We start from the raw sequence: 14,793 nt of genomic DNA on the forward strand, positions 1-14,793 counted from the left end.
GTGATCAAAAAAGTCGCATGTACGCCAAAATAGTACCAATCAAACCTTCATCTCATCCAGCAAAAATCATACCCTACCCAAGATAATCGCTGAAAAACTGAAAAAACTATGGCTCTTAGACTATGGAAACACTAAAACATGATTTTTTTGGTTTCAAAAATGAAATCATTGTGTAAAATTTCCAAAAATAAAAATAACGTATACATATTAGGTATCGACGCGTCCGTATCGACTGGCTCTATAAAAATATCACATGACCTAACCCCTCAGGTGACCACCGTAAAAAAAAAAAAAAAACGGTGTAAAAAAAGACCACTTTTTGTCATCTCACATCACAAAAAGTGTAATAGCAAGCGATCAAAAAGTCATATGCACCCCAAATAGTGCCAATCAAACCGTCATCTCATCCCGCAAAAAATGAGACCCTACCTAAGATAATCGCCCAAAAACTGAAAAAACTATGGCTCTTAGACTATGGAGACACTAAAACATTTTTTTTTTTTGGTTTTAAAAATGAAGTCATTGTATAAAACTTACATAAATAAAAAAATTGTATACATATTAGGTATCACCGCGTCCGTGACAACCTGCTCTATAAAATTACCACACGATCTAACCTGTCAGATGAATGTTGTAAATAACAACAAAAAAGTGGCAAAAAAGCTATTTCTTGTTACCTTGCCTCACAAAAAGTGTAATATAGAGCAACCAAAAATCATATGTACCAACAAAACTCCCACCCTATCCCGTAGTTTCTAAAATCGGGTCACTTTTTTGGAGTTTCTACTCTAGGGGTGCATCAGGGGGGCTTCAAATGGGACATGGTGTCAAAAAAAACATTCCTTACCTTCTGCGCCCTGCCGTGTGCCCGTACAGCAGTTTACGGCCACATATGGGGTGTTTCTGTAAACTACAGAATTAGGGCCATAAATAATGAGTTTTGTTTGGCTGTTAACCCTTGCTTTGTAACTGGAAAAAAAAATTAAAATGGAAAAGCTGCCAAAAAAGTGAAATTTTGAAATTGTATCTTTATTTTCCATTAAATCTTGTGCAACACCTAAAGGGTTAACAAAGTTTGTAAAATCAGTTTTGAATACCTTGAGGGGTGTAGTTTCTTAGATGGGGTCACTTTTTTGGAGTTTCTACTCTAGGGGTGCATCAGAGGGGCTTCAAATGGGACATGGTATCAAAAAACCAGTCCAGCAAAATCTGGCTTCCGAAAACTATACAGCGCACCTTTCCCTCTACGTCCTACTGTGTGCCCGTACAGTAGTTTACAGCCACATATGGGGTGTTTCTGTAAACGGCAGAGTCAGGGCAATAAAGATACAGTCTTGTTTGGCTGTTAACCCTTGCTTTGTTAGTGGAAAAAATGGGTTAAAATGGAAAATTAGGCAAAAAAATGATATTCTCAAATTTCATCCCCATTTGCCAATAACTCTTGTGCAACACCTAAAGGGTTAACGAAGTTTGTAAAATCAGTTTTGAATACCTTGAGGGGTGTAGTTTATAGAATGGGGTCATTTTTGGGACGGTTTCTATTATGTAAGCCTCGCAAAGTGACTTCAGACCTGTAGTGGTCCCTAAAAATTGGGTTTTTGAAAATTTCTGAAAAATTTCAAGATTTGCTTCTAAACTTCTAAGCCTTGTAACATCCCCAAAAAATAAAATATCATTCCCAAAATAATTCAAAACATGAAGTAGATTCCCATGTAAAGTCATCACAATTTTTGGGGGTATTACTATGTATTACAAAAGTAGAGAAACTGAAACTTTGAAATGTGCAAATTTTTCCAAATTTTTGGTAAATTAGGTATTTTTTATGCAAAAAATAAATAAATAAATGACTTAATTTTACCAGTGTCATGAAGTACAATATGTGACGAAAAAACAAACAATCTCAGAATGGCCTGGATAAGTCAAAGTGTTTTAAAGTTATGAGCACTTAAAGTGACACTGGTCAGATTTGCAAAAAATGGCCAAGTCCTTAAGGTGAAATAGGGCTGAGTCCTTAAGGGGTTAAGAAATGAGACAGCAACTCATTGCACCAGTTGGGGTTAAATACCTTGTTGCCAGTTGAAAGATAATCGCCCATGCAGTAATCATCCAATAGGAGGCTCATAACTATTTGCTTAGTTAAATCCAGGTGGCAACTTTTTTTTTTTTTTTTTTTTGACAGGCAGTGTATTTTGAATTGTCTGTAAAATGGTTAAAGTAGTTTTCTGGGATTAGCTAACTATTACCTGAAGGGCACTAGGCTGCATCACCTACTGACCGATTCATACACACTTGCTTCCCACTGCTCTGCTCCTGCATGCTGGCTCCTGTTTCTCCATCTTGTTTTATTCTGGGTGGGACACTGCCATAGTCAACTGTGCCACTGGAGCCAATCACTGCCTTCAGTGGTGATAGGTCTCCAAGCAGTACATCAACTATGAAGTTAGTCATTGCTTGCGCTTAAATATTCCAGGGAAAACACCTTTAAGGCTCTGTCACACTGGAGCAACGACAGCTATGCCCGGTCCATTTTTAGACAAATATTGGTGGATTCTTATGGACGCCATGGACTTGGGGTTCGTAAGGTTTCTGTGAAGTTTATAGAATTTTTGATAGCAAGAATAACAATGCAGGCAGTGCTATTCCTAATGCCAAAAAGCCATAAATCCTCACAAAAAAAAAAGACTAGTGTGAATAAAGCCTTAGGTCATTCATACTGCGTCAGTGCATAAAACACCGCAAAATGAGCTTTCCTCTAACAGCATTAGTGTAATTATAATGGAGAAAGGATCATCTGCATTTTTTAGAATGAATGAGCAAATGTTATGGCCATACAAGTTTGCTGGTTTAGCATTTTATGCATTGTTCAAAGGCGATTTCTGAAATCAATTCAGATGCCCAATCATTTGTGGCCCACAAGGGAATGAAATAATCAAAATTGTATGTCAAAGCCTTTTTACGGTTTAGATTTGCCATGGATTCAACAGTTTACCAATAGCAGTTACACAGTCAATGAAAGCTTTAAAAGGGTTATACCACGTCTAATGCAAAAAATGAAAATCAGATATCATATAGTACTTGATAAATCTCTTTCTAACAAAGCTAGAACCAGCCCTGTACCTCACATGGGACCCAGAGATCTCCCAATTCTTTGCTTTGCTAGATTTATATCAAGCTGAGAGCTAAAAGGATTGTCTTCTGCTGCAGCTCAGGAGGTGTGTCTATGCTCTACCCATCACAGCTCAGGAGGTAGTTGAGGGATGAAGCTGAGCATGTGTGGCCTTCTCAGTGAGCAGGTCAAAAAAATAAGAAAACAAACAAACAGCAGGTGGTGCTATACAGATACCTTTTATTGAATAACTCAGTGGCTATGCAAAATTTATAATTACATGCAATTACAAAAGTATTCAGATCCAGGTGCTGGTTTGAAAACTGTAGAATATTTTTTGTGGGACAATCCCTTTAAGGTGTCTTCTATAACCACTATAATCTCTCAGGTCTCTACAGTTCTGGTACTCAAGTTATTGTTATTTCACAAGAATTGAAATTGTTCCTTTAATAAACTGCATACAATATCAGCCAAAGACTGCGCTACATTACATACTGTATTCAGGTTTTGTTTGTAATAGGTACCTGCTTTTTTTTTTGTCATTTTCTGGTCAAATTTCCAAAACACCATAAATTGATAAGAAACACAAAAATGCTTCATACCTTTTAGTAATGCTTGTAAAAAATAAGTTGATGGCAACTGCGTCCTCTACTACACAGGTGCTAAATGTGTTTGGCACTGGCACAACTACAGGATGTTCTGCCACTTTCAGTACCTGTGCAGTAAAATCAGCAACCATCATCATCTTGCGAAGATCTGGAAGCCACTGATTGTTTACATCGGTCACCCTGGTGCACCGGAGTAAGAGAGGGGGCATTTCACCTTATGGTTTAACATAACCACTAAAGTGTTTTAAGTACTCTTATAGTGACACATCTCAGTGTATGACATTTCTGAAGTTGGAGTAAAAAGTAGACATCCCCTCTAACTAACATCTCCTCAGCAGCACAAAGTATCTCAGGTTTCTGAGTGTGTGGAAAGTAGACATAACAATTACATTGCATGCTTACATTTGCCAGTATAAAAAGAAAAACACACAATTTACTTAGGAAATTAAGTGTAAATTGCTTCTTTTTAAAGATTTCTACCTATGAAACTGGTTGACCTATGTTCTGAAGGCATCTGAGTTGGTCCCATGTTCATATGTGCCTGCATTGCTGAGAACAATGACGTTTAATATATGCAAATGAGCCTCTAGGAGCAACGGGGGCGTTACCGTTACACCTAGAGGCTCTGCTCTCTCTGCAACTGCCGCGTGCTCTACACTTTGACTGACAGGGCGAGGCAGTGTAAACATCATCACACCTGGCCCTGTCAATCAATGTTGCAGGTGCAGAGAGAGCAGTGCCTATAGGAGAAATGGCAACGCCCCCCGTTTCTCCTAGAGGCTCATTTGTAACACAGAGGCCTTCAACTGCCAAGAGCACATGTAACAGGTCAGCCGGTTTCATAGCTACAAATCTGCTGACAGATGCCCTTTAAAATGTAGTCTCCATTTGACTAAAGTAATGGATCTTAAGACAGAGGAGATAGGAAATCCTGTGTATACCAGATAACCTCTAGACTTCCTACCCCACACACAAGTTTCCTAGTGTAGTATAAGGACAGTCAACGACGAGTAAATATAATTAACATCTTTACTTCCCAGAAAAGGAAATATTTTTAGTGAAACAGGAATATGTTTAATAAAAACAACTCAACAATACTAAGAAAACAAAACAAAGTTAACAAAGCTGGAAAAAGAAACAAGAACAACCCTATACAACACTGGCTTCTGAGGAAAGGCCAAAAGGAAGAATACGGAGCTCAGGAACCTGTCATCTGACGCATATGTTTTGTCGGTAAGGTGCTCCTCATCTTTCTATTAATAATGCATTGTATTGTGAAGTGCTTACATGTACTTATAAGCCTGTCTGCTCTTGTGTGTGAAGTGTTAAGTACCATAAAAATCAATTTTGTAATATGAAATGTATGATAAGCAGCAATTATTTTTTTCTATTGATGTGGATGTAGATAATGTATGTGTAGTATCTGGGCGTGGATGTTATGTTGTGTTTTAGGGGCACATTGTGGCACTAGGGGAGACATCTGTGGGTATTATGTGTTCTTCTCTGCAGGACCACTGTGGCTATAGCTGTATGGGACCACTTTCTAGGTCACTCCAGGGCCGATATTAAAGGGGCTATTCAGTCTTATTTAAGCAATCTCCTGTCCTCAGAATAGGCCATAGCACCCCCACAATCAGCTAGTGGTGGCCTATTCTGAGGCTAGGCCATGACCTGATAAAAAGTTACAAACCCTTTTAACATTGGGCTTCCAGGATTTCAAAAAAAGGTGCTCGTTACTATGCCTGCTCTGCCAAAAGCAGTGAGCATTGGAGAACTGTGCCAAACCAGGCCTGATGACAAGCAATCTCTTTCTACAGTAGGAATACCCCTTCAACTACCAAATTGCGGATCTGCAAATCACGGATACCGGCCGCGTGCGTTCGGAATGTCCTGGCCTCTATAAAACAGTCATATCCTTGTCCTTAGAATGGACAAGTATAGGACATGTTCTAACTTTTTGTAGGTACCACAGAATGGATATGGACAGCGCACGGTTAAATGAATGGGTCTGCATCCAACATGCACAAAATGCGGATCAGATGAAGAAAAAAGACGTTTGTGTGCATGAGCCTTAAAGAGTTAACTAATCGGAGACAGCCCCCTTAAAGGGGTTAACCCATGACTAATGTAAATAATGAATATCAGACTTCATATAGTACATGTCAATGTTATCCTAACAAAGCTAGAACCAGCCCTGAACCTCACATGGATCCAGAGATCTCCACATTCATTGCTATGCTAGATTTATATCAAGCTGACAGCTCAAGGAGAGTGTCTTTTCTGCTGCAGCTCAGGGGCATGTCCTTTCTGCTGTGGTTCAGGGGGAGTGTCCTTTCTGCTGTGGTTCAGGGGAAAGTGTCCTTTCTGCTGTGGTTCAGGGGGGAGTGTCCATGCTCTCCCTACCACAACTCAGGAAGCATTCGAAGCATAAATCTGAGCATGTGCAGCCATCTTAGTGAGCAGGACAAAGAAAAAGAAAAAACAGCAGGTGGCGCTGTACAGATACATTTTATTGAATAGCTCAGTGGCTATGCAAATTCAGATCCAGGTGCTGGCTTGAAACTGTAGAATATTTTTCGTGGGACAACCCCTTTAATATGAAAACCGCCATAACGATCATGAGAGACTAATGGAAAGAAAGCTGGTTTTCTTTGGTGAATTGAGGTTGGCTGCTCTGGCTACCACAGAAGTGTACTATTACATGTCATGTGGCCATTCAACTGGACTGCTGTCCCTGTGAAACACTGATGGATACAGTCCTAGATCGAGATTACTTTGCATCACGGCAAATGCACTTCATTCTCTTTTAAACTTTAGAGATTTTATTCAAAATTCTGCATAGAAATGAAAATGTCCCTTTCACTCGCTGTATGTTATTATGTGCCAGCATTCGGATTTCTATTATTTGCTCTGCCTATTCCGGTCCTCCATATATTTACAATTCAAGCAACTAGTGCAAATATACTTTACATATGAATATATTTTTTCCCCTTTTTTTTGTAAAAACACGTTATGCAAATAGATAGGAAATGAAATGCAAAAAATACACTTTGATATGCAGTTCCATCACCAGAGAATGCTGCATGATTAGCAGATGGTGATATGCATCTTAATAAGAAAGCCACTGAGTGCATCAAACGCCTGGGAAGTAAAATCTTGCTGTAAAAAGGGTTACATGAACATATTGGGACCTGGTGGAAAAAAAAATTGCCTAGTGTGTAGGAAATTATTTTAAATGTATTGCTCTCAGAGGACACCGGACAACATGGAGCACAGTAAAAGGGTTCTCATATCAGGCCACAAATGTATTTTACATGTTTATGGATAATGCATCTAATCATTAAATGAACAGTACTTAATAGACAGGCCCTTAAGCATATTCAATATGAATAAATAGCCATTCTCCTGATGAGAGTGTTCTGATGAAAGAGGCCGGCAAACCTATAACTAAGCATCCCACTCTTGATGATAAAAAAGCTATTAATGTCTAAACCGCTGGCAACAAAAGTGAGTACACCCCTAAGGTAAAATGGCCAAATTGTACCCAAAGTGTCAATATTTTGTGTGGCCAACATTATTTCCCAGCACTCCCTTAGCTCTTTTGGTCATGGAGTTCACTAGAGCTTTACAGATTGCCACTGGAATCCTCTTCCACTCCTCCATGATGACATCACGGAGCTGGTGGATGTTAGAGACCTTGTGCTCCTTCACCTTCGGTTTGCAGATGCCCCACAGATGCTCAATAGGGTTTAGGTCTGGAGACATGCTTGGCCAGTCCAGCACCTATACCCTCAGGTCATCATCAAGCTGTCCTCAATGGGGCTCACAATCTAAATTCCCTATGTCTTTGGAGTGTGAGAGGAAACCTGAGTACCCATGCAGAAAACGGTCCTTGGTTGGGTTCGAATTTAGGACCCCACTGCTTCAAGGCACCAGGGGTAACCGAGCCACTGTGCTGCACTGTACATATATACATACATATTTTTTGGTACAAGTCATTGATTAAATTCCCTATTTTATTTCCATTGTTGGTTCATGAAATAGAAGCCTACAGAGCAAATGCAGTTGGTTTTAATTTATATTTTTTACTGCCCGAAGACTTAAAGGGGTATTCTGGTTGTGAGAAGGATACTGGATAACCATTAGATTGATGAGGGTCCAGACACGGGCCGCTCCATTAATCTCCACTGGAGTTCTAGAGACAGCCAAGTACATAGCTTGGCTACTTCAGGAACTCCAACAGAGGTGAATGAACTGGTAGTACACATGCCTGACTTGCCGCTCTGTTCATTTTGGGGGGGTCTGAAGTTTCTTGTGATCAGTGGGGGTCCCAGTGGTAGGATCCTCACCGATTTACTAGTTATCCAATAACAACCGAAATACACCTTTAATGAGGTTGCATGAGATAGTCTTGTTTTATTTTATTTCCAGAATTGCCCACTGACTGGTATAGAAAGTTGTGGTATTGCCACTCCACTCCATTCATTGCAAAACAGATCTCTGATAACTTTAATGGGTGTGCACCAGTGTGTCTATCACATGACTGGCACAGGTTTATCTCTCCTGCCAGTGACCTATGATAGCTCCCATTCAATGACTGCATGCAGCAATCTTAAAAACTAAAAGGTTTGGATGCACAAGGTTTATAGGAAAATAGTATAACTTTTCATCATGCAACTAATTTCCTTTATTTCTCGAACACCCCTTTTAAATGTAGCTTAGCAAGCAATACATGCTTAATAACTGGATCATTTATTTCAGTCCACCTAATATGATCTTGTGTGCCTTAGGTTCAGGGACATGCAATTAAAATGAGATGATATCTCATTTGTATTCTAATTACATATAGGAGAAAACATGGCACTGAGGCTTATGCTGGAAGGAACTAGCTAATTTACTCTCCTTCTTTGCTAGCAAAACATGTTTTAGAATTGCCAGACAGCTTTGTACTTTTTTGTAATATTTAATATTTTATTAGTTTATTTATACAATGCAATATACAATATAACAAGCTCCAGCATGACCTGTATAAGAAAAATGTTGAGTTTTCAGTTGATATAATGGATGAACTATGGTGTGTATACCAGGTAAATTGCCTCTGTCAGCAGACAACACTAATTAACACACGTCAGATTCACAGTACATGACTAAGACTTATGGAAGCTGATAACATTAACTAACTGTATTCTATAAATATTGCAAAGAGAAAAGAAGATCATTCTTCAATCCAAGGAAAAAACACAGCACTACCGGCTGAGATAAATGTGCTTTAAGGGGGTTGCTCAGAAAAATCTCTCTGTATTTTGCTCCATTCAGCTTCCCATCAACCCTGAACAGTATCCCAGTATCCCATGCCACAATCGTGCTTCATTGTAGGGATGGTATTGGGCAGGTGATAAGCAGTGTACTGGTTTCCTCTAGATAGGACACTTGGAATTGAGGCCAAAAGGTTAATTCTTGGTTTTATCAGACAAGAGAATCTTGTTTCTCTGAGAGACTCTTTTATAGCTTTTTTTTGCAAACTGTAGGAGGGCCTGCATGTGTATTTGAGGAAAGGCTTCTTCCTAGACACTCTGACATGAAACCTAGATTGGTGAAGTGATGGTTGACATTCTAGAAGTTTCTCTCATCTGCACGCAGGATCTTTAGAGCTCAGCCAGAATGACCATTTGGGGTCTTGGTCACCTCTTACCAAGGCCCTTTTCTCCCTCCTTTTGGTAGGGAGACCAGCTCTAGGAAGAGTCCTGGTTGTTCCAAACGTCTTTTAAGAATTATTGAGGCTCCTGTGCTCTAGGGAACTTTCAGTGGAGCAGACTTTTTTGTACCCTTCTCCAGCTCTGTGCCTCCATACAATCCTGTCTCTGAGCTCTACAGGCAGTTCTTTCCTCCCCATGGCTTTTTTCTTTGATATGCATTGTCAGAGCTTATAAAGACAAGGCTGTGTCTTTCCAAATCACAGTGGACTCCAATCAAGATGTCGAAACATCTCAAAGATGATCAGGCCCCCAGAGCTACATTTCAAGTGCCATAGCAAAAGGTCTGAATACTTATTTCCATGCCAAATTTTACTTTTTCTTTTATAATAAATTTGGAAACATTTCTAAAATTCTGTTTTGACTTTCTCATAGAGGGGGATTTAGTGCAGATTAATGAGGGACAACTATAATATATAATTTTAGTGCATAACGTAAAAAGAATGTGTGTGAAAATCTTCTGAAGACTGCCCGAATGCATTGAGCACTGCAAAGCTGACAAGTAGGAAGCAGAAAAAAGGAAATACTAGTTTACTGTGACTGCTCTCATAGCCAATGTCAAAACTGCAATATTTCAAGATTTCCTTTTTTTAGGTAACATGCTTATGATAAAAACCTGACTTAGGCTACATTCACACGTCAGTATTTTTCTATAATCCGAATTTCGGTCCGTTTTTTGCTGATCCGTTGTTCCTGAAAATGTTTCCGTATGTCATCCGTATGTCATCCGTTTTTTGAGGATCCGCAAAAAACGGAAACATGTATACATTCAATAATCAAATAAAGTTGTTTGGATTTCTTTGAAAAAAAATTGAAAAAAAATAAAAATAAAATAATTTGCTATGCGTTTCCAGGAACGGATTCCGCAAAAAACGGAAGACATACGGAATGACATCCGAATGTCTTCCGTTTTTTGCGGATCCATTGACTTTGTATTGTACCAGGATCCGAATTTTGCGGAAAAGAATAGGACATGTTTTATATTTAAACGGACATGCGGAACGGAACAACGGAAACGGACAGCACACATTGTGCTGTCCGATTTTTTCCAGGACCCATTGAAAATGAATGGGTCCAGATCTGGTCCTGATCTGTTCCGCAAAAAACGGAACAGATCAGGAAAGAAAAAACGGACGTGTGAATGGACCCTAAAGGGGGTTTTACAAGACTTAGATTTTGATACCTTATCCTTACGATAGGTCGTTATCATCAAATCAGTGGGGGTCCAGCACCTCACACACCTAACCAATCAGATGTTTTGGGCAACCACTGACACTGGAGACTATACAGTGGAGAGAAAGTTCTTTGTAGTTTCCGTACTAAACTCGAACAAGAGCTCTGGGGGTCTTGGACCCCCCACTGATCTGATATTGTAACCTAATGTGAGGAAAAGTCATCAATATCTAAGTACTGAAAAACCCCTTTAAATAATATGATATTTTCTGATGACACATTCAAAAACATGAGGATGATAGATACCCTTGTTGGTATATTCACATTTCGAATTCTGGGCAGGTGGTTTGTGCACCCTTCTTAGTTTTTCAACTATAAACATGAGCAAGAAAAAATAAAAATAAAGGCTGCAAGTCTCTGACCTATTTTATCCCAATTTAGAAATTGTCAACACCTGAAAAAGTTTAGTCACTTGACTGCACGTCTATCTGATCCATTTCACAGCAAAATCAATTACATACAGGTTTAATGTTTTTAAAAGATCAGCATTAAACTTGCTTGTTCTTTAATGCAAAGTGCATACTGTGCATCATTGAGGGGTTAAACAATAATTTCATCACATCTTCACTCTGAGAAAGACTTAAAGAGGACCTTTCACCAGTTTTTTACACTGTTCCCTAGAGGTCATAAAGCTAATTTTCTCAATGGCTGTGACGCGCTCCGCAGTGATTGGACAGCACCACAGCCAGGTAAAAGAGGCACCCACTGAGAAAAACAGAACAAAACAAGGGGCGCAGCGGCGCAACGGAAGAGCATATCATGAAGAAAATTAGGGATATTACATCTAGGGAATATGTGTGAGGTATCGCTTTTATAAAATAAAAACTGGTGAAAGGTCCTCTTTAATGGCCAGAAACATTATGTTTGTTTTTGCCTCTCTGCTTTACAACAGCCATACCTTTTTTATGTTTTCACCAAAGTGGTTGCTTGAGGCCATGTTTTATGCAAGATAAATATTATACATTTTTGCCACTGTTTAGGGTGAAATAAAAATTATGGTGTAATAAACAAAAAAGTTATTTTTGGCTTAATTGTTTTGTTTCTTTTTTTCATCGCTTCACACTAAATAACCTGATAACTAAATTCTTTGGGTTTTACTGTCACGTGGATACCTAATAGGTGTATTTTTTATGTATATAAAATGTACTTGGCAAAGTATTTTTTGGTAGGGGCTGATTTTTTTTTTAACTTTTTTATTTATTTATTGTGATACCATTTGCAAAAAACATTATTCCCATTAAGGGATTACTGTTTTATAAATTTATTTCACATTTCTAACATGTTAGAATGGTCCTGTGTGCCAATACATTATACTGTGTCATTATACTCTGCCCCTAACATAGGACAGGGGCACACAATTATTGCCCTAACAGCAGGTTTACAATGCAAACAGCCCTGGGGTCCTTCATAGGTCCACAGGACTGACTGAGCATACCTCCCCCAGATATGGTCAGGTCATTGGGAAACTCAGTGACCTGATCGCAGGTGGGGTCCCCTTTGATTATGCTGGGGTATCGATCAGGGCATGATCAAAGGGTCAACAACCAGGGTCACAGCTTCCTCCAACTGCAACTATTAAGCAGGAGCTAGTGCTAGGAAACCTTCAAGACAGTGGGCGGTTGTTAAAGGGTTAATCATAAATTCTAATGTAAGCACTTTAATGTCAGTTCAATATGAAATACAACATAGCATAAAAATCCACTTACTTTAGCAGAGCAAAACTCTAAGCACATATCTGTAGAGATGTTGTAAAACGATGCAGGAAATACATCTGTCCCGTTTTCTGGAGCTCTATAGCATCCCCGATAAGTAGAATTCTTTCCTGCAAGAGAAATGAAAAAGAAGAAGCTAATAAAGAAATGTGGAGGTATTTATGCCAGTTTAGGCAGATGTGTCACTATCCTGCTCTGTTTAAAGGGGTTGTCCAGCCTTTGGGACATTTTCAACTATCCCCAGAAGCATGTTGTATCTACTGTAGGGATTCGCTCTGGTAGGCAGGGTAAGCGGACGCCGTACAGAGGCAAAAAAAACATTGTAAAGAAAAATTTCTGTGTTTATTCACACATAAGGTATAGCACAAAACACAAGTCACTTTGCAGTCTTGGTGTTTGTTCACACACACGAAAAGTTCATGAAGCAAGAAAGTCACCTTATCTCCTGGGTGTTAGTTTATACCCTGCTGGCAGTTCTGCCTCGTCAAGTCCATAAACAGGCTTTAGGAAGCCTGTTTCCACTACAACCGGGTCTTAGCCCTCCAACTCGGCACAAGCCTCAAATCCTAACTCAGAGATCCCCTCTGCTGATCCCAGCTGTCTTTTAAAGGCAGCTAGGTGTTGCCAAAACCCCGGACCGGCACCCGAGATCCAGTCCGGTGTTTGACCCCACCTGGCCACCAATCAGTCCAGCAGCACATACTGGGAGGAAAATGCCTGTTTTCCCAGACAATACCCTTCACTGTGTCACACTACTAATACAATCCTACTCACCTGATTCCCACTGTTCGGTTCCAGCTCCCTTCACTGGCCTTCCAGTCCCTGGCCTGTTGGCTTCTGGACAAACTGGATCACGTGCACAGTTACAGTCAATTGTCCCCAAGCACAACAATACTAGGTAATGTGCCATTTGGGGGCATGCTGTGATCAGTCATTGGCTGCAGCTGTGCACGTGATCCCATCTGTCTGAAAGTTTACAGGCTGGCGAATGAAAGGCCCCACAGAGAGTCATAGTTTGGCAGCACACGATAACAAAGTCCCTTCAGGGTTAATGTTGGAAGTTTGGTTCTGCTGTTTTCTCCCCCTCCCTTTGTCTCTCTTAATTTCCTTTATGTATGAGGTACCTCAAGGCCAGTTGTGCGAGCCATTGCCATGCAGTTGCTGGACGCAACTGATTGGTGCTTACTGCAGAGGTTAGAAGATTACTGAAATTCTATTAGCAGAATGATGGCAGCGGCGGGGAAATATCTCTTTATAAGTGTGGCAGCGAGGGGTATCAGCTGTGGGTTTGCCTGAGGAGCTGTAATACCTGGACCCCGCCCACCCCCCCCCCCCCCTTTTTCTTAAGCTTGTCACAATGTTTATTTGGTTGTCACCCAGTTGGACTTGGTCCATGAAGATTACTTCTATGGTTGGTTTTAACGTTTATTAAATTATTTGATTTTAATTATGTATAATGGTAACCTTAAATCATGCCAATCTTTGTGCCAAATGGTTTTACAGTGTTTTTATTAATTAATATGTAAGTAGTAATGGGACTTGCGTTACCATGCTGAACAGAGTCAAGCACTCCCTTGTTAGTTCTGCTTTATGTACCCTCACCTTTCAATGGACAGGTGGGCTGAGTTCTTGTCTGCCCACTTCTTTCATCTTCTGTCAATACAAATGAAGACTAAGATGATGTTCACATCTATCCACCTGAACATGGTTGTTTCTGCATGAACTTTTACAAAACCTATTTAAAACACATGAGACAGCTGCACTCATGAGGACAGCCTTATCCTGTCCATGTCTGAAGACAGCCATGTATACATGCAGAGCAGATATATGGCAGCATGTCAATCACTATTCACAGTGGCGAGAGGAGATGCTGAGGGCACTACTATAGTGGACTCATGAACAAGGTTGGACTAGGGTTCCTTGGCCTCACAAATGTAAATTACTCTCAGGGCAGAACCTTTATATCATCAATAAAGTCTAGTAGATTTTGTTTCAAAGAAATAGACCCTAGGGGCAAGTTATTGGCTCCAAAGGCAGCTTCAAATTAATTTTTTTCTGGATCTTTGGGGCCCACTATGGTATCAGAGACTCTGGATCCTCTGGTATTTTGGTGGGCCAGTCCAAAACTGCTCATGAGTTAATTATTATTTTTTAATTGTTATTACCAAAACAATCTCATAATCTGCATAAATATCCATGGTAGATTTTTCTGCAGCTTCTTATGTCCCATGTGGAGGTAACCTTACGTGATTTTTATTATTTTTTTTAATCATACCTATGTTTAGTATATTGCTAAATTTCCTATGTAAACTGGGAAATGTTCCAAGAACCTCCTGACACTTGTAATGAGAGTACATCAAGGAAACAATATTTCAGGACAT

The 14,793-nt window shown here is 39.7% G+C and overlaps 1 protein-coding gene across 2 annotated transcripts in view; it reads right to left on the reverse strand.

Annotated features, from left to right (window-relative positions):
* LOC122932466 (WSC domain-containing protein 1-like) overlaps positions 1–14,793 on the reverse strand; it is a 271,635-nt gene that overhangs the window by 153,311 nt on the left and 103,531 nt on the right. For both annotated transcript variants that reach the window (XM_044286895.1, XM_044286896.1), the window contains exon 5: positions 12,407–12,522. In XM_044286895.1, coding sequence (XP_044142830.1) covers positions 12,407–12,522 — 116 coding nt within the window. The remainder of the gene's footprint in view (positions 1–12,406; positions 12,523–14,793) is intronic.

This window comes from Bufo gargarizans, chromosome 3 (genome assembly GCF_014858855.1).
Source record: "Bufo gargarizans isolate SCDJY-AF-19 chromosome 3, ASM1485885v1, whole genome shotgun sequence".
In the NCBI taxonomy this organism is placed as follows: Eukaryota; Metazoa; Chordata; class Amphibia; order Anura; family Bufonidae; genus Bufo; species Bufo gargarizans.